The sequence below is a fragment of the Hyperolius riggenbachi genome, chromosome 9, assembly GCF_040937935.1.
Source record: "Hyperolius riggenbachi isolate aHypRig1 chromosome 9, aHypRig1.pri, whole genome shotgun sequence".
In the NCBI taxonomy this organism is placed as follows: Eukaryota; Metazoa; Chordata; class Amphibia; order Anura; family Hyperoliidae; genus Hyperolius; species Hyperolius riggenbachi.
The window spans coordinates 120449692-120469026 of NC_090654.1; the positions used below are offsets into that span (position 1 = coordinate 120449692).

The following is a 19335-nucleotide window of genomic DNA, read 5'->3' on the forward strand; positions in this document are numbered from 1 at the left end:
AGTCACGCATACCATACAGATTTCATAAGAAAAATGTTATTTTATAATTCAAACCACATTGGTCCTTTCTATCCTGGTTCATTTTCGTTCATATTAACATTTTAAAATTAGTAATATATCAATTTAAAGGATGGGAAAAAAAGTTTAGAGTCAATCAAACACTTTTTTAGTAGAAAAATATATATATTCACATAGAAAGAGGGACAACGTCCTGAAAGAGGGACAAATAAGGAAGAAAGAGGGACACGGCTCCCAAAGAGGGACTGTCCCTCTGAAAGAGGGACAGTTGGGAGCTGTGACATACCTCCCAACTTTTTGAGATGAGAAAGAGGGACACTTAAGCCACGCCCCCTGGTCATGCCCCAGTCACACCCCTAGTCATGCATACCATAAAGATGTCATAAGAAAAATATGTTGTTTGATCATTCAAACCACACTGGTCCATTCTATCCTGGTTAATTTTCCTTAATATTAACATTTTAAAATGTGTAATATATCAATGTAAAGGATGGGAATAAAGTTTAGAGTCATCCAAACACATTTTTAGTAGAGAAATATATATATTTACATACACAAAGACAAAGGGACAAAGTCCTGAAAGAAGGGACAAATGAGGAAGAAAGAGGGACATGGCTCCCAAAGAGAGACTGTCCCTCCAAAAGAGGGACAGTTGCTAGCTATGCAGGTAAATCCTGCTATAGACGGCAGTATTCGGTAGAAATGTTAAACTACTCCTGGTCCTGGAATTCCCAACACCGAATCTTCAGCATTGCTCCAGTTGTAGCCACTAGGTGTCGCCGGAGAGGGTGTGCAGCTGTTTGGGACGCTCTATGGTTGGCGGCGGAAGCTTGTGTAGCAGTAGAGTTGAAGTGACGTGTTACCGGCGCAGGCTTGTGCTGACTGAGTGAGCTCAGCGCACAGGGAACATGGTGCTGCTGGAGAGTGAGCAGGTGAGGCACGGCGAGCACCGTGGGGCGGCACCCGGCCTGCTGAGGCTGAGTTGTACCCGGGCTACGGGCTTCTGCATACTCTGGCAGTGAATCAATGAGAAGCGGTACTAGTTGCAGATGCGCCTTGATGGCGGCTGTGGTGCTTGGGCAGATTTCCGGTGCCTGATATCGGGCCAAGCTTGGAATCCTGAACTCTTAACAGTTACCTCCCGGACTCAGTGACTGAGCACGCGTGTAATGGCCTGGCTGACTCCTAAATGGAGATGAGACATGAGATGTTCACTTAGCAGCTGCTATGGAGCTGATGGGACAGGGAGGCTCATAATGTGTTCTCGTCATTCCTGATGTTCCTGTGATTTTTCCATTAGACCCTGTGTTCAAATCGAGCCATGAGCTCAGGGAAGAGTTCTGTGAGCTGAATGCAGTATGAGGAGTTGTGGAAGCTAATGGCTGTAGTGCCTGGCCTGGAGAATAGAGGCTGATATTGCTGAAGTGTGTCTAGGTCTGGGGGCCACATAAAAATTTTGCCAAAGGTGGCCATACATCCATTGACTTGGCAGCTGATCGACCAACTGAATTCATTATTATCGAATGAAAATTGGTGGTGCTAGTCTACTTTTGGGGATTCAGCAGGAAACCTCATAGGGAAATTCAGGTAATGTGATTGGGTGGATGCAGAGCAGGGACAAGGTCCTCCAGCACCCAAGGCTGAGACACCAAAGTGCGCCCCTCCATCCCTTCCATCCCAGCTGTCACACACTGATTGCTATCAGACTAAGAGGGCCACAGGGCCCACAACCTCCCAAACACCTTAATATCTAGTTATCTGGCTTGCAGTCACTGCTATGTATCCCCTTTTCTTATTTCTTTCTGCTTCAAACACAATTAGGAATGACAGCTGAATGAATTGTGCGCCCCTCCTACACTGCGCCCTGAGGCTGGAGCCTCTCCAGCCTATGCCTCGGCCCGGCCCTGGGTGGATGACACCCTCTCGAACTGTTAGGTTTCCAATAGGTTGTAGTAAACTACACTCACCCCGTTTGGCCAATCACAACGCTTTGTGCTGTAAGAGTGAACTGTGATTGAAGAGCTGTTCGCTATGAGGTCTCCTGCTGGATTCCCTGAAGTAGACTAGTGCCAAATTGGTGCCGCTACAAGCATGCCTGATCAACTATTTGAATTATTTTGGGGTAAAATTGGTCGAATGTATCGAATGGAGATGTTGAGTAATCTCGAGCCGACATGGTCTTTCAGGTAGCAGTGTGTGGTAATTGTGAATAAATGTGATGGAAACCCTGGGCCACTGTGAACCCCCCCCCCCCCCATGTCTTATGTGCCACTCAGTGCCTGTGCAATTATACTTTACCTGTATTTAACTGTATTTCTACATTCAGAACCTAAGTAACTTACTATTTATTTATTGTATTTATAAAGCTCCAACATATTGCGCAGCGCTGAACATTAGTTTAGGTTACAGACAATATTTAGGGGTAACATACAGCAAAAGGACAATACATGAATACAAGAAAGACCAGATCAGGCAGCACAGTAGGAGTACAAGGTAATGCTTTGTCAGTCACTGGAGGGGAGCATGGAGATTAGGCAAGTTAGGTTCACTCAGATGCATGGCATAGGTTCACAGTAATGGAGGTGCATAATCAGGTAGGACACAAAAGGAGGAGGACCCTGCCCACAGGCTTACAATCTAGAGGGAGAGTTAAAGAGACTCTGTAACAATTTTTTCAGCCTTAGTTCTTCTATCCTATAAGTTCCTATGCCTGTTCTAATGTGCTCTGGCTTACTGCAGCCTTTCCTAATCGCACGGTCTCTGTAATAAATCTTATCTCCTTTTCTCTGTCGGGCTAAGGCTTGAATGTGTGGAATGTGCAGGGCTGCTTGTGATTGGATAGAAGCGATACACACCCTCTGCAGGCCCCCTGCACACTCTGTATGACTCACACACTCTGTTTATGTGAGCCTTTTACAAGCTGGTTAGTTTGTTTGTAAACACTGCCTAAAACTGTTAATTACAAGCAAGGATTGCAGCAGAGAGTGGCAGAAACAGCACAGAGGGGTACAGGAGAAAATAAGGAATAGAATGGTATGCTTTTTAGTGTAAGAATATTAGAGTACAGATTATCTTTAAAGGGAACCTTAACTGTGGGGGGGGGGGAAGAAACTCACTTACCTTGGGCTTTGCCAAACCTCCTGCAGCCGTCCTGTGCCCGCGCCGGTCCTTCGGTGCCCTCCGGTCTCCCTCCGCGGCTAAGTTTCGTTTTCGGCCCACTGCCAGTCGTCCTCCGGCAAAGCGTGTCCTTCTTCCGCATTCCCTGACGTAAAGCGCGTCATCCGGATGCGCTTTACGGCTGGGTATGCGTTCCATGGACGCGCTTTATGTCGCTTTACGTCAAGAAATGCGGAAGAAGGACATGCTTTGCCGGAGGACGACTGGCAGTCGGCCTAAAACGAAACTTAGCCGCGGAGGGAGACCGGAGGGCACCGAAGGACAGGCGCGGGCACAGGACGGCTGCAGGAGGCTTGGCAAAGCCCCAGGTAAGTGAGTTGTTTTTTTTTTTTCCCCCACAGTTAAGGTGCCCTTTAAGGACACGAAGGGTAGGGGACCAGAGTTCAGCTGTGGGTTTAGAGCACTTGTGAGGGGTGGTAGGCCAGAGTGAAAAGGTGAGTTTTGAGGGCCTTCTTGAAGATGTTGAAGGAAGGGGCTGCCCTAATGGGTGGAGGTAGGGAGTTCCATAGTGTTGGAGCAGCTCTTGAGAAGTCCTGGAGGCGTGCATGGGACTGGGTGATGCGTAGGCGGTCAGGCAAAGTTCATTGGAAGAGCGGATTGAGCGGCTAGGTGTGGACAGGTTTTGTGGACAGATTTTTAGGTCAGACGCAGTATCTTAACCATTTAGTGGCATCCTAACTCATTAATACGTCATGCTTTACCCTATTAACGGCAACATGACGTATTAATAAGTCGCGCGTTCCCGCCGCTGCTACCGCCGTGTGCGCGCCGCTACGGCCGCCGTTTCCGTCAGGATTCCGTGCTGAGGGATTGGGAAAGAGGACCAAACGGTCCTCTACCCAATCGCAGTGCCTGGAGTGAATGGACGTGACCGCGGACAGCGGCTACGTCCATTCACAAAAACAGGAAATGTAACAATTAAATAAAGTGTAAAAAAAAAAAAAAAAAAAGTGAACACTTACTATAACGAGTGTTCACTAGCGCCATCTTGTGGCCAAAAAGTATATGACACGTACAAAATACATACAGTTACAAGTACATACACATGAGTAATAAAATTAATAAAATTCCACTTCCAACACTCCCCCTCCAAAAGAAAACACTTGTAAAAAAAAAATCAGCTTAAAATAAATAAATAAATAAATACTTGCCTTAGGGACTCAGCTTTTTTTAATCTATATTTTATGGGGGAAAATTAATTTTAATTTATTACATTGGGGCTTGTAGTTATGGCCAGAACAAAAAAAAACAGAACAGAAAAATAACACCTATATTTCAAAATAATATACTGTCGCCATACATTGTGATAGGGACATAATTTAAATGGTTTAATAATCGGGACAACTGGGCAAATACAATGTGTTTGTTTTATCCACAGGAGAATGTTTAATTTTAAAACTATAATGGCTGAAAACTGAGAAATAATGATTTTTCTATTTTTTTGTTTTTTTCTCATTAAAATGCATTTAGAATAAAAAAATTCTTAGCAAAATGTACTACCCACAGAAAGCCTAATTGGTGGTGAAAAAAACGAGGTATAGATCATTTTCTTGTGATAAGTCGTAATAAAGATATTAGGGAATAAAAGGGAGGAGCACTGACAAGTGAAAATTGCTCTGGTCCGTTAGAGTAAAAACCCTTGGGGGTGAACTGGTTAAATCTGATCCTGCACTGGATAGGAAGCCAGTGGAGGGATTCAAGGAGGGGATCCGCCGTGGTGGAGCGATGGGAGCAGTGGATAATTCTGGCTGCCGCATTCATGATGGACTGCAGTGGGGCTGTTCGGGTCATGGAGACCAGACAGAAGGGCATTGCAGTAGTCAAGGCAGACAATTATGAGGGCATGGATGAGGAGTTTGGTGGTGGAAGAGGTCAGGAAAGGGCGAATCTTACAGATGTTACGAAGGTGGAAGTTGCAGGACTTTGTGAGGTTTTGGATGTGGGGAGTGAAGGAGAGTGCGGAGTCCACAGCGGGCTTGAGAGGTAGGGCAAATGGTAGTGTGGTTAACGGCGACATGCACATCTGGGAGGTTCATGGATGGCCGGGGTGGGAAGTTCATATATTCCGTTTTGTCTTGATTAAGTTTGAGGAACCTAGTGGACATCCAGGAGGATATGGCTGATAGGCAGGAAGAGACCTTGTCCGTGGTACTGCTAGATATGTCAGGGGTGTGGAGGTAGATCTGGGTGTCATCTGCGTACAGGTGATGGTTAAAACCCATGGAGGAGATAACCTTGCCAATAGAGGATGTGTATAGGGTGAACAGTAGGAGGTTAAGGACCGAGCCTTGGGGGACTCCCGCCGAGAGGTGGTTGGGGGTGGACGAGGACTCATTGAAGGCGGTCGTGAAGGAGCGGTTGGAGAGGTCGGATGAAAGCCAGGTCAGGGCGAGACTTACTGGCATATAGCACGTGCTATAACGCTGGCCGCTATGTGGGGTGCCAATGTGGAATTACAGTGCAGACTCTCGGATGGCATGACAGTATAAATGCAGCGGGGTGCATATAAAACGTTTGGGGGGACAGCGGTGAGGTCAATTACTGAAAGATTTGATGCTGAAATCGATTTGCCCATCATTGCTAGATATATATAGGATCATTTAGACCTCATGATCTTTAGTTACATCACTGCACCCATACTGCATTACTGCACAGATGGGGGGGATTTTGAAAAGGTATTAGTGAACAATTGTTTTTCTTTGCATTCCCTGAAAAATCAGTCATTTGCAAAATAAGAAAAATGATTTTTGCAAAATGCATTCTTTTGGTAAGCAAGGTACACACTGTAGATTTGTCTCAGCTGATAGTTTTGCAAAGGAGAAAGCACTGGATAGGCATGCCGTTCAGCTGCCAGCCAAGCAGTTTGTACAGTTCTGTGAAAAGGGTTGGAAAATGAGTCTGCATGGAGTTTGTATGTTCTTTTTTTTTGGTTGCCTGAGTTTTCTCCGGGCATTATGGCTTCCCCACACACAAAAGCATACTAAAACATTAATTGGTTTTCCCCAGGAAATTGACCTTATACGGGTTTTAGTTCCTTTCAGGCACAAACAAAGGTGGCTATACACATTTAGATGCCACCCAATATGACAAACGGATCAATCCCTCAGTGGTCTAAATCTGATCGCTTGAATCCCCCCATACATTGCACACATACAGTTAGGTCCATAAATATTTGGACAGACAATCTTTTGCTAATTTTGGTTTTGTACCTTACCACAATGAATTTTAAATGAAACTCGGATTCAGTTGATATGGAGAATGGTTAATACCAGGGCTGTGGAGTTGGAGTCGAGGAGTCTGAGTCGGGGCAATTTTGGGCACCCGGAGTTGGAGTCGTTAATTTTATAAACTTCGGAGTCAGCTGATTTTTGTACAAAATCCACATCCCTGTTAAGTATTAGACTAAGGAGTCGGAATCGGAGCTATTTTGGGTACCCGGAGTTGGAGTTGGAGTCGGAGTCGTGATTTCATAAACTGAGAAGTTGGAGTCGGAAGATTTTTGTACCGACTCCACAGCCCTGGTTAATACACATCATTAGTCACAGACCTCAGCAGAAATCTGATCTTAATATCTAGCTACTGAACTCAGAATCAAGGTGGGTATACACTGGCAGAAGTTCACCAGATTCGACCAAGAGATAGATCTTTTACTGCCACACACTGCAAATAGATTTTACCTGAAAATGTATTGAAGGAGGTTTCACGGAGGAGGAGCTGCGTCATGACGTAGGCGCGCCCGCGGTCCGCGCACCCGGCAGCCGAGGAGACTCCCCCCGACATGGAGCTGGCGTCTCCACTAATGAGAAGGGGATGACCGGAGGAGCCAGAAAGAAAGCTGTAACGGCGGCAGCCCCTGCTCCTGCTCCCGCCCCGAAAACGCCGCAGCGCTCAGCAGCTGAGTTTTTCACACCGCCGGGACCATCGGCGGAAAAGGTGGCTGAGAGGCACGGCAGACAAGAAAGTATGGCCTCACCACAACTAAAGAAACCGACAAACATGGACGAGGTATGGAAGCATTTGAGGAATCTACCCACAAAGCAGGATATGTCTGAGCAAACAGAAAAAATCCTGGAGGCTACTAGGGCAGAAGTTACAGCAGTAAAAGAGGTAACGGAACTTAAAACCCGAGTGACAAAGATGGAGGAACTCGAGGCCTTAAAAGAAAGTATAAAAGATATGAAGATAGCGAGAGAAAGGCAGAAGGAAAATGAACATTGCTTTATGCACCCAGCTGGAAGATCAGCAAAATCGCTCTCGCAGAAACAACATCAGAGTGCGGGGACTCCCAGAGGCGATTGGGCCGGAAAGACTACAGGGAGCCTTGAGAACCATCTTCAACTCGATTCTGGGCCGACAAGGTGAGCAGACCATTTTAATGGACAGAGCACACAGAGCCCTAAAGTTGCCCTCACGGAATATAGAAAATTCAAGAGACGTAATATGCTGCTTGCATTATCATGCCGAGAAAGAAGCAATCATGGCGGCTGCATGGAAGCAGGAACGTATCATCTACGAGGGTAGACAGATAATGCTATTTCAGGACTTGGCCCCAGGAACTTTACAGCAGAGTATTAAAACCTTTACTCCAGCAGCTTCAGAAGGAAGGAGCCACATATAGATGGGGACATCCCTTCGCCTTGATGATCAAAAAGGGGTCCCTGCTGTTCTCTTTGCGGAGGCCAGAGGAACTCCCGGAGCTTTTCAGAGTACTGGGGATGGCCCCAATGGAGTTAAAGGAGTGGGATCCGGAGAAAATTTTTGTTTACAGGGGTAAAGAGCAAAAGTGGGGCCTTCCAGTTTGATGGACCTCGACACGTGAGTTTAGGCGGATCACCGCCTTAAGAAAATGTAATCAGTGACTTCCTTATGGGCCGCTCGCCCGGTGTCTCCCTGCTCCCCCTGCTGTAGATTTGTCTAGTTTTGACAGGGGCTTAATGACTAGAGACTTGCGTATTATAAAGATCTGAAAAGGATAGATGAGTGAAGTGTAGATCATAGTTGCCGCTGGGTGGGATGGGGGGACTCTCTTCCTTGTGGTCTTGGTTTGGACAGTAGATTAAGTGTGATATCAAAATGCACCAGGAACATTTGGATGGTGATTTTCACATGAAGATACACGGCTGGATATGGTGGGGGGGGGGGGGGGTATGGGGGTGACTATGAATAATGTGTGACACTTGAAATATGGTTGAAGGTGTTAATGACTTGTTAAGTAATATGTAATTGATTTCTGTGAGATTCACCAAGGTTAATGAGGGAGGGGGGAGGGGGGATTTCTGGGTTTAACGAGAAGGTGTTAATGATTTGCTTAGCTATATGTAATAAGTGGGATTTTGCTTTCTCTGTGTGGTCACTGGGGGGGGGGGGGGGGTGACTATGAATGTGTGACACTTGAAATATGGTTGAAGGTGTTAACGACTTGTTAAGTAATATGTAATTGATTTCTGTGAGATTCACCAAGGTTAATGAGGGAGGGGGGATTTCTGGGTTTAACTAAGGATGAAACTATGGATGAAGCACTGGTGGGGGGGGGGGGGGGGGGCGGGCCGGGGGGGCTCCCGCTGACGAGGGGCCCGTGTGGCCTCCGCCTCCCCTTGAAGCCCCGAAAAAATAACAGATTGGGATGTTAAGAGAATCTTTTTCATTTCTATTGCTATGTATATATGAAAATTGGGTACTAAGGTACGGATGGCGTGGTTTAATAAAATGCATATATATTCGGGTGGGAAGTATTGGGAGATGTATGTTTGGGGGTGGGTGGGGGGGGGGGGGGCTAGATGGGATTGGAGAGAAGGTGTTAACTATCTCGGACCACGCCTCAGTAGTTTTATGGCTAGGTAAGAACATTCCTCAGGAAAGAACGTTTACATGGAGAATGAACAGCTCACTGTTAAAGAGGGAAGAGCTAGCGCAGAGGGTGAGTAAAGAAATTAGAGATTATTTTGAAGTAAATAATAATACAGTATCCTCACCGGTACTGGTATGGGAAGCTCACAAATGTGTGATAAGAGGAATATTAATACAGGAAGGAAGTAGGATTAAGAAGGAGAAAGAGAAGGAAATACAAGAAAGCTTAAAAAGGATAGAGGAAACTGGAGGCTGAACATAAAAGGGGGTTTGCAAAAGAGGTACTTGAGGAGTTAACAGCCGAAAGAGAAAAACTAAAATCGATTCTATTTAGGAGAGCAAGGTATGCAGCACAGAGATGTAATAGACCAGGGGTCCCCAACCACCGGGCCGCGACCCACTGCCGGTCCGTTGGCAGTCTCCTACCGGGCCGTGGCGTGTCTGGCCTCTCGCCCCTCCCCCGCAGCCACCGCTCCTGTTACCTTATGAGCGGCGGCCGCTTCCTTCCTTATAATACCCCAGGCGCCGCTCTCCTGTTATCGGCAGCATCTCACAGCAGCGCGTATTGCGACTGCTGTAAGGAAGGGAAGGAAGCGCATCAGTGGCTTCCTGTAGCGGCGATATGCATCGCCGTTACCGTGGGAACCGCTGACGCGCTACCTTCCCTCCTTACAGCAGTCGCAATACGCGCTGCTGTAAGATGCTGCCGATAAGAGGAGAGGTGGCGCTTGGGGGACTATAGGAAGGAAGCGGCCGCCGCTCATAAGGTAACAGGCGCGCGGCCGTTTGGGGAGAGGGGCACTACCTACACACCCACCCATACTAGGGCGCTACACTGGGCACTCACCTAGCTATACCCTGGGTGCCATACTGGGGAACTATACTAGCCATACTGGGGCGCTATACTGGGCAAAATACTAGCTATACTGGGGCACTATACTGGCTATACTGGGGCACTATACTGGGGCACTATACTGGCTGCACTGGGCACTATACTAGCTATACTGGGGCACTATACTGGCTGTACTGGGCACTGTACTAGCTATACTGGGGCACTATACTGGCTGTACTGGGCACTGTATTAGCTATACTGGGGCACTATACTGGCTGTACTGGGCACTGTACTAGCTATACTGGGGCACTATACTGGCTGTACTGGGGCACTATACTGGGCACCATACTCGCTGTACTGGGCACTATACTAGCTATACTGGGGCACTATACTGGCTGTACTGGGCACTATACTAGCTATACTGGCTGTACTGGGCACTATACTAGCTATACTGGGGCACCATACTGGCTGTACTGGGCACTATACTAACTATACTGGAGCACTATACTAGCTATACTGGGGCACTATACTAGCTATACTGGGGCACTATACTAGCTATACTGGGGCACTATACTAGCTATACTGGGGCACTATACTAGCTATACTGGGGCACTATACTAGCTATACTGGGGCACTATACTGGCTACACGGGGCACTATACTGGCTACACGGGGCACTATACTGGCTACACGGGGCACTATACTGGCTACACGGGGCACTATACTGGCTACACGGGGCACTATACTGGCTACACGGGGCACTATACTGGCTATACTGGGGCACTATACTAGCTATACTGGGGCACTATACTAGCTATACTGGGGCACTATACTAGCTATACTGGGGCACTATACTGGCTACACAGGGCACTATACTGGGGCACTATACTAGCTATACTGGGGCACTATACTAGCTATACTGGGGCACTATACTGGCTATACTGGGGCACTATACTGGCTATACTGGGGCACTATACTGGCTATACTGGGGCACTATACTGGCTATACTGGGGCACTATACTGGCTATACTGGGGCACTATACTGGCTACACGGGGCACTATACTGGGTATACTGGAGCACTATACTGGCTATACTGGAGCACTATACTAGCTATACTGGGGCACTATACTGGCTACACAGGGCACTATACTGGCTATACTGGAGCACTATACTGGCTATACTGGGGCACTATACTGGCTATACTGGGGCACTATACTGGCTATACTGGGGCACTATACTGGCTATACTGGGGCACTATACTGGCTATACTGGGGCACTATACTGGCTATACTGGGGCACTATACTGGCTATACTGGGGCACTATACTGGCTATACTGGGGCACTATACTGGCTATACTGGGGCACTATACTAGCTATACTGGGGCACTATACTAGCTATACTGGGGCACTATACTGGCTATACTGGGGCACTATACTGGCTATACTGGGGCAACTATACTAGCCATACTGGAGCAACTAAACTCCCTATCTCCCTATACTGGGGCAACAACCTCTTCCCCCCCCCCCCCCCCCCCCCAACCCACTGCATATGACACTGTCCACTAAAAAAACAGCAAACAGCCAATTTTATACCTTACATATGTGATGGCAATATAAGAAAACATTATAGGAGTGAATCCCAGACGAGGGATTTCGTGCATTTTATGAGAAACTTTATAACTTGAATCTAAGAGACAAAGAAGCAGGAGGGAAAACTAGAAGAGAGGCTGTATGGAAGTATGTAGAAAGCGCAGGGTTGGGAAAACTTACGCAGGAGGACATAGAAAGAATGGAGGCCCCTATTACTCTTCAAGAACTAAGAGAAGTGGTGAAGAATATGCCTGGGGGGAAAGCCCCAGGCAAAGATGGATTCGGATTAGAATACTTCAAGCAATATATTCATGAACTAGAAGGCCCTGGTTTGTGGCTATGAATGCCTTGAGTGGGGAGGGGGAAAGACTCAGTAGAGACTCCTTGGAGTCTCACATTACCGTAATACATAAACCGGGCAAAGACCCGTCGGTATGTCCCAGTTACAGACCAATATCATTGCTGAATGAGGACCTCAAAGTTTTCGCAAAGATCCTGTCTGGTAGAGTGTCCCCATGGCTTCATAAAATCATACAGACAGATCAGGTGGGGTTTGTCCCTAAGAGGGAAGCACGAGATAACACCCCTGAGGACACTTAATGTGCTGCAGTGGGTGGACTCCTCGACCGACCCTGTCGTGCTGCTCTCCACTGATGCGGAGAAAGCATTTGACAGGGTCGGTTGGGAGATTATCAGAGCAGTGATGCAATCTATAGGGGTAGGGAATAAAATGGCTACATGGATAGGAGCATTATATAAAAACCCGATCGCAAGGGTGAAGGTAAATGGGGTCCTTTCAGAGTCATTTGTGATTTCAAATGGCACGCGTCAGGGGTGTCCCATGTCCCCTCTAATTTTTGCATTACTTTTAGAACCGTTTTTAAATTATATAAGAGAGAATCCGGATATTAAGGGAATACAGATAGGACAGAGGGAACACCGAGTCGCGGCATACGCAGATGACTTACTGTTCTATCTTAGAGCCCCTAGGATATCAATACCAGTCCTAATGGCAGAATTTCAAAAATTTGGGAGAATTTCTGATTTCAAAATAAACTGGGACAAATGTGAAGCCATGGGGATAAACATAAGTGACCAGGAGAAAGAAAGTCTAAAGGAAAACTTTCCGTTTAAATGGGTCAAGGAAGCAATCACATATCTGGGTACAAAGATCACGACAACTATAAGAGGGATATATATGCTTAACTACGGGACACTCCTTGACACTATAAAAAAGGATCTCCTGGCATGGAGAAAGTTAAACTCTCCGTGTTAGGGAGAATTAACATATTAAAAATGAATGTACTCCCAAGACTGCTCTATATATATCAGACATTACCGATACCAATACCAGAGATCTTTTTCAGGACCCTAAAAAGAGAATTCATCAGATTTGGATGGAAGGATAAGCCCCCCAGAGTAAAGTACCTACTGTTGACCCAAAGGAAGGCCCACGGAGGACTTGCGTTGCCAGACCCTAAAATATACTACTTGGCGGCGATAGTGGCTAGGATTGTAGACTGGCATAAAAATATACAACATAAATTATGGGTGGAGATGGACCAGAGTATGGTCGATATTCCTTTACATCTGTCCCCATGGACCACACACACTTATAGGACTACACATCCGGCAGGAATATATGTGAATCATACGTTAAAATTTTTTAACAGACTGAAAGTAAAGCATGAACTATCTCCATTACCCTCCCTGCTTATGCCGATAGTGGATAACGATAGGTTTATGCAGGGGTCAAGTAGAAAGCAATATGTGAGATGGAGAGATTCAGGAGGGGTCAGAGCAGGTGATCTGCTGGAGGGGGGGGGGGGACTGGAAACTTCTAGATACAATAAGAGAACAGAGGGGGAGAGAAGATTTAGACTGGTGGAGTTTTATGCAATTTAGGCATTTTTTGCTATCACAAGGACGAAAACAAGAATTTGATAGAGAACTGACGCAATTTGAGCGACTTTGTAGTTTAGAAGGGGATGGTAGGTCACTAGCTAAGATCTATGGAATGTTAAATAAGAGAGATGCTAGCGATCCCTACAGGAAGAAATGGCAGGATGAACTGAATCACCAATTTACAGATGCTCAATGGAATAAAATTATAACACTCTCCTATAAAACCTCAATATCGACTAGAATACAAGAAACAGGATTTAAACTATTAATCAGGTGGCATCTCACCCCAGATAGACTAGGGACTATGTATTTAGATTTCGATCCCGGGTGCTGGAGGTGCCAGACTGAGAGGGGCACATACCTCCATATATTCTGGAGCTGTGATAGACTTCGAGGATTCTGGGAAGGGGTGAGAATGAGCTCCCTTCAGACCCAGCTTTTTTTCTTTTGCACCATAATAAATGGGGCATTAGGAAATATAGACAATCCCTATGCAGTTATTTGGTCAACGCTGCAAGAATACTGATTGGAAGGCATTGGAAAACACCGCAACCTCCCACACTAACAGAGTGGATAGGGGAAATATCTAGAATACAAAGATTGGAGTAATTAACAAAATATATTGCGGGAAAAGAAGAGCAGCACAGGCTAACATGGGAGAAATGGGAAGTGTTTAAACACACTGAAGATTATAAGAAGCTGATTGGTGATGGTGGGACACAGACATGATTAATTATGGTCTTCGTACGGAAGCCCTTTTCAGAGAGGTGGTAAACATGGGGTGGGCTGGACTGGGGTAGGGGAGATGAGATGAGGAGCAGGGAACAAGGTGAGGGGTCTTGGTTGGGGTCTTCTTTTTGTTTCTTCTCTTTTTTCTGCTGTTTTCTTTTCTATGTTGATAGTAAGGGAGTCCTCCGGACTCATGTTAGAGAAGGGGGGGAAGTGAGACAAGCGGGCTGGAAATAGGAGGGGGAAGGAAAACTGAATGAGGGTAAATTGCCAATAGCGATCTAGAAAGGGGTTTATTATAGTTGGATAACATAAATGCATGTAAAAGAACAAGCTGTCAAAGCAGGCCTCCACGCTCCTTTGGGATGTGATGTTTTTATGTATTAAGAAGAACCCATTTGTGTTTTATGGGATATGATTGTTAATGTATTTGTTAATCATGTTGATAAAAAATCTATAAAAAAAAGAAAATGTATTGAAGATCTATGGAACTGCTGCAGTGCTGACTGGCAGGCCTCTCAGGTCTCTTTCCCCCACCCTTTTCTAGTGCACCTATCGGGCATCTGGCAGAGTGTTGGCAGTGGAGCACACTCACCTGTCCTCCGGCGCACTCCAGCTGTCTCTATTGCCCGCTGACTGCTGGTGCTGGTTCCCCTTGTTACCCTGCAGCATGTACTTAGTCATGTTACATCCATGCCGCCAGGTCTCGGGGAACAGGCGCACAGGGGTGGAGACAGGCCACAGGAAGGAGTGCTCCGCCGGGCAGGTGAGAGCGCTGCCAACACTCTGCAGGCCGTTGGGGAGCACTGTTTTAGATGCGGAGGGGTCTGACAATTAGCAACAAATGTACCACCACACACTCGACCTGCTCCACCTTTTTGAGTGAGATCTTTCCATTCGTTTTGGCTGGAGATCTATTGAAATGACAATTTAGTGGCCATGATGGGGCCTTGAGCTGACAGATTCGATCACCATCATTGGATGTGTCGGGGAAAATCGGTAGTGTATAAGCACTTAGAGAGTCTGAAGCCTTTCAAAATATCTGTTATGTTGTAGGCCACTTCCTCATTATAACCCAAGCTGATTCACCGCTGGGACGCGGCAGAACAAGGTCTTTATCCCCATGAAATCCCAGGGCAAAATTCCACGACTTTCCAGGTTGTGGATTTTGTTGCCTGGGGGAGGCAGAGCTTTGATCTGTAGCTCTGCCTCCAGTACAGTCAATCTGCGCCAATCGCTGCCTCTCCCCGCCCCTCTCAGTGAAAGAAGACTGAGAGGGGAGGGTCAAAGCTCGGCCTCTACCCAGAAGGAGCCCCAAATTTTGCCCTGGGGATTTCGGGGGGGGGGGGGGGGGGGTTGGGGGTTAAGACCTCATCCTGCCGCGAATCAGCTTGGGTTATAATGATGAAGTGGACTGCAGCATACAAACAGGTATTTTGAAAGGCTTCAGACATTTACAGAAAGTATACTGCTTTCCCTGAAAGTTCTTATCCTCAAATACTGTTGATCACTGGTAATCCCAAGAATTGCTTGATCTAGCACTGCATTCAACTGACCAGGCACAGAGATACAAAGCAGTAGGTTTCATTTCCTCATGTATATCGCATCTGCTTCCATCCAACTGGCAGTGTTGCTGTGATTCCCTGCTCACTTCTGCTTGTATCCCTGCTTTGTGTGCACAGCTGCAGCCATGGCTGCGTTCCCCTTATGCTGCCTATGGCTGCTTTCTTGGTCTCGTGTTTGTTTTTATATAAACATAAAGTCCCTTTTCCTCCTGTTTTGCAGTTTCTGACCGAACTGACCCGATTATTCCAGAAGTGCCGAACAACAGGAAGTGTATTCATCACAATAAAGAAATGTGAGTATGTAATGGATTGCAGTCAGTGCAGTCATGGCTCATGGAACTAATGCACATAGATTTTGCTCCCTTTTCTGGGATTGCTTGTTAGAGGAAACACAAAATTGGTGCCTTATAATTAAGCCTCCTCTCTCTTTAAAGCGACACTGAAGCGAAAAAAAAATGATATTATGATTTGTATGTGTAGCACAGCTAAGAAATAAAACATTAAGATCAGATACATCAGTGTAATTGTTTCCAGTACAGGAAGAGTTGAGAAACTCCAAATGTTATCTCTATGCAAACAAGCCATTAAGCTCTCCGACTAACTTAGACATGGAGAGGGCTGTTATCTGACTTTTATTATCTCAACTGTAATTGAACTGTTTACTTTTCCTCTGCTAAAGGAGAGTTCATTACTTCACTGACTGCTCTGAAAGACTCATTTTGAATGCTGAATGTTGTGTAATCTGCACATATTATAAAATGATGCAATGTTAGAAAAAACACTATATACCTGAAAATAAAAGTATGAGAATATTTTCTTTGCTGCTAATCTTCTAGTAATTATTCATAGTACACAACCAATTCACTATATCATATATTTTTTCGCTTCAGTGTCTCTTTAAGCTGGTACACTTCAGCCAGTTTTCACTCCTATTCAACAAATGATCTACCGGTAATGAAAATGAATGTCCATTGATCAGGAATGAATTCTGCTGCAGACCACCCGAAAGCTATTAAACAATTGTTTTCTTGATAGTTGAGTGATCGAATGTATTAGTCTGTATAATAACAAGAATGGGTGTTTTTATATAAAGTGTCTTCTGGTGCTACTGAAAACAAAGGTAGAATACCAGGCAAACTGTAAAAACCAACTGTGAATAAAATCTATACTCCTCTCCCAATTATGAAGACTGCTTCAGGTCCCTGCTACTCTTCCCCTCTCCCAGGTCCATAATTAGGTTTCCCTGGTGTTGTAGTGCTACCCGCACCACCACAACAACAGGGAAACTTGTAGGGGGATCCACTATGACACCAGGGAAACATGTATGCTTTGGGAGGGGGAACCAACATGACACCAAGGAATACCTATATGGGGCTGTGACCGGGAACCACTATGACACCAGGGAAACCTATATGGGGCTGTGAGCAGGAACCGCTATGACAACAGGGAAACCTATATGGGGCTGTGAGCGGGAACCGCTATGACAACAGGGAAACCTATGTCAAGCAGAATATGGAATGCCCAGCGTCGCAATACCATGAAGAAGGGCTTCTTTATGAACAAGCGTGAAATCACAGATCTTTGCATTGCCTGATACGAGGAGGAATGGGGAGCTTCTGACCTCTTCTTCCCTGTACAAGATGGCAGCACCCGGAGCCTGTGCAGGACAAGGGACTACAAGCACAAGTGAATCCTACATCAAAATACACTTACGTACTTTGATTCATTTCTTCCCCGTGAGGCACTTTTAAATGTTTTGGGGGTTTAGATCCCTTTTAACAGCAATAATCAATTTAGATTGCAGTAGTCGATATGTGCCACATATTGCGAGTACATATCTAGGACAGTGATTAAACCACTTTGGGATCGCCAGCAGTAAAATCTATGCTAGACTTCTGGCTGCTTAAAGCAAACCTGTACAATAAGTCAAAATCAACTTGCACGTCATGCTTTACCTGCCACGTAGTCTGCTCATCAATCCCTTTTTCCTCTCCCGCATTCCGTTCACCCGCCTTATTCGATCATCCTCCATTTAAAAAATGGCGATGGCTCCGTAACAGCTTCTGGGTCAGCACTGTGTTACCCTGTAATATCGCTTACTTTAGCCACAGAGAAACCTGGACATGACCTTGCATATTAGTTGTCCTTTCAATTATAACTAACAGCAACTGACAAAGTGGAAATGAGCCCAATGGCTAGTCGGAACCGGAAGGCTTCGTAAGAAGAAAATGGTGAGCCTCTGAGAGGAAATGACGGCGAGGTAAGTATGTAATATTAATTTGCATGTACGTTATGTGTTTGTTTTAAAGAGAATCTGTATTGTTAAAATCGCACAAAAGTAAACATACCAGTGCGTTAGGGGACATCTCCTATTCCCCTCTGTCACAATTTCTCCGCTCCCCGCCGCATTAAAAGTGGTTAAAAACAGTTTTAAAAAGTTTGTTTATAAACAAACAAAATGGCCACCAAAACAGGAAGTAGGTTGATGTACAGGATGTCCACACATAGAAAATACAGCCATACACAAGCAGGCTGTATACAGCCTTCCTTTTGAATCTCAAGAGATCATTTGTGTGTTTCTTTCCCCCTGCAGCTATCTTCCACTGAAGTGTCAGGCTGTTTCTTCCTGCAGAGTGCAGACAGCTCTGCCTGTATGTAATTCCTCAGTATGTGAAAGCCCAGCCAGCTCAGAGGAGGATTTATCCATCTTGTAAAAGATAATAGAGCAGAGAGAAGCTGCACTAATCTAAGTAACACACAGGCAGTGTGCAGAGAGGGGCCTGGAGGGGGGAGATGCATCACAGAACCACAACACTGAAGAACTTGGCAGCCTTCCAGACACAGGCTGACAAGTCTGACAAGAGAGAGATAAGTTGATTTATTACAGAGATGGTGATAGTAAAACGTGCTGCAGTAAGCCAGAACACATTAGAATAGCTTTTGGAACTTGTAGGATGATAAAAAACAGGATGCAATTTTTGTTACGGAGTCTCTTTAAATCCTTTTATACGGTTGAGGTTCCCTTTAAGCCTGATGCGGCGTAGCAGTGTTCTCCCCAGAATTTTTTTCCAGCCGGGTGGTATGAAAAATCAGCCGGTAGAATTGACAGGCTAGGCTCCGTACTGGAATCTCTCAAAGCGATACTTAATTGAAGAAAAATTAGGCTAGTCATTTCCCTGGGGCTTCTAGCCCCTTAAAGTCCTCCTGCTGCCCTCATCGCCATTCCACGCTGCTCTGTTCCTTAGCCTCGTACAAACGCGATCGTGTAGCTGTGGCCAGGAGCACTTTGATGGTGCACAGTAGCAATTTTTAGTTACCCCAAAGTGCAGAACGCTATCAGTCATGGGAACGTGATGGGAGAGGCACGTCATGGCCACGCATGCAGCGTTCAGAGGGGAGTCGCAGAGGAACAAAGCAGCAGCAGCACGGAATTACTGCAAGGGATTAGAACAATTTAAGAGGCTGGAAGAATCCCCAGGTAAGTAGCTGGCCATTTTTTTTTAACAGGTAAAGTGTCTTTAAAGTTTTAACTACCCTTTTGCTGATTTGACAATGAAACTAACAGTTTTCCCTATATATATATGGGTGATCCCAGTGTGGAAAAGAGGATTTCCGGGCCATAGCATGATATTGATAAGCAGGCAGCTTATCAATATCCTGCTATAACACCAG

At 45.8% G+C, this 19335-nt stretch overlaps 1 protein-coding gene across 1 annotated transcript in view; it reads left to right on the forward strand.

Annotated features, from left to right (window-relative positions):
* The first annotated feature begins 847 nt into the window (after positions 1-847).
* The window catches only part of SRP14 (signal recognition particle 14), a 30104-nt gene continuing 11616 nt past the window's right edge, over positions 848-19335 (forward strand). Inside the window, exons 1-2 of the mRNA XM_068251679.1 lie at positions 848-950; positions 15884-15956. Coding sequence (XP_068107780.1) covers positions 927-950; positions 15884-15956 — 97 coding nt within the window. The 5' untranslated portion in view covers positions 848-926. The remainder of the gene's footprint in view (positions 951-15883; positions 15957-19335) is intronic.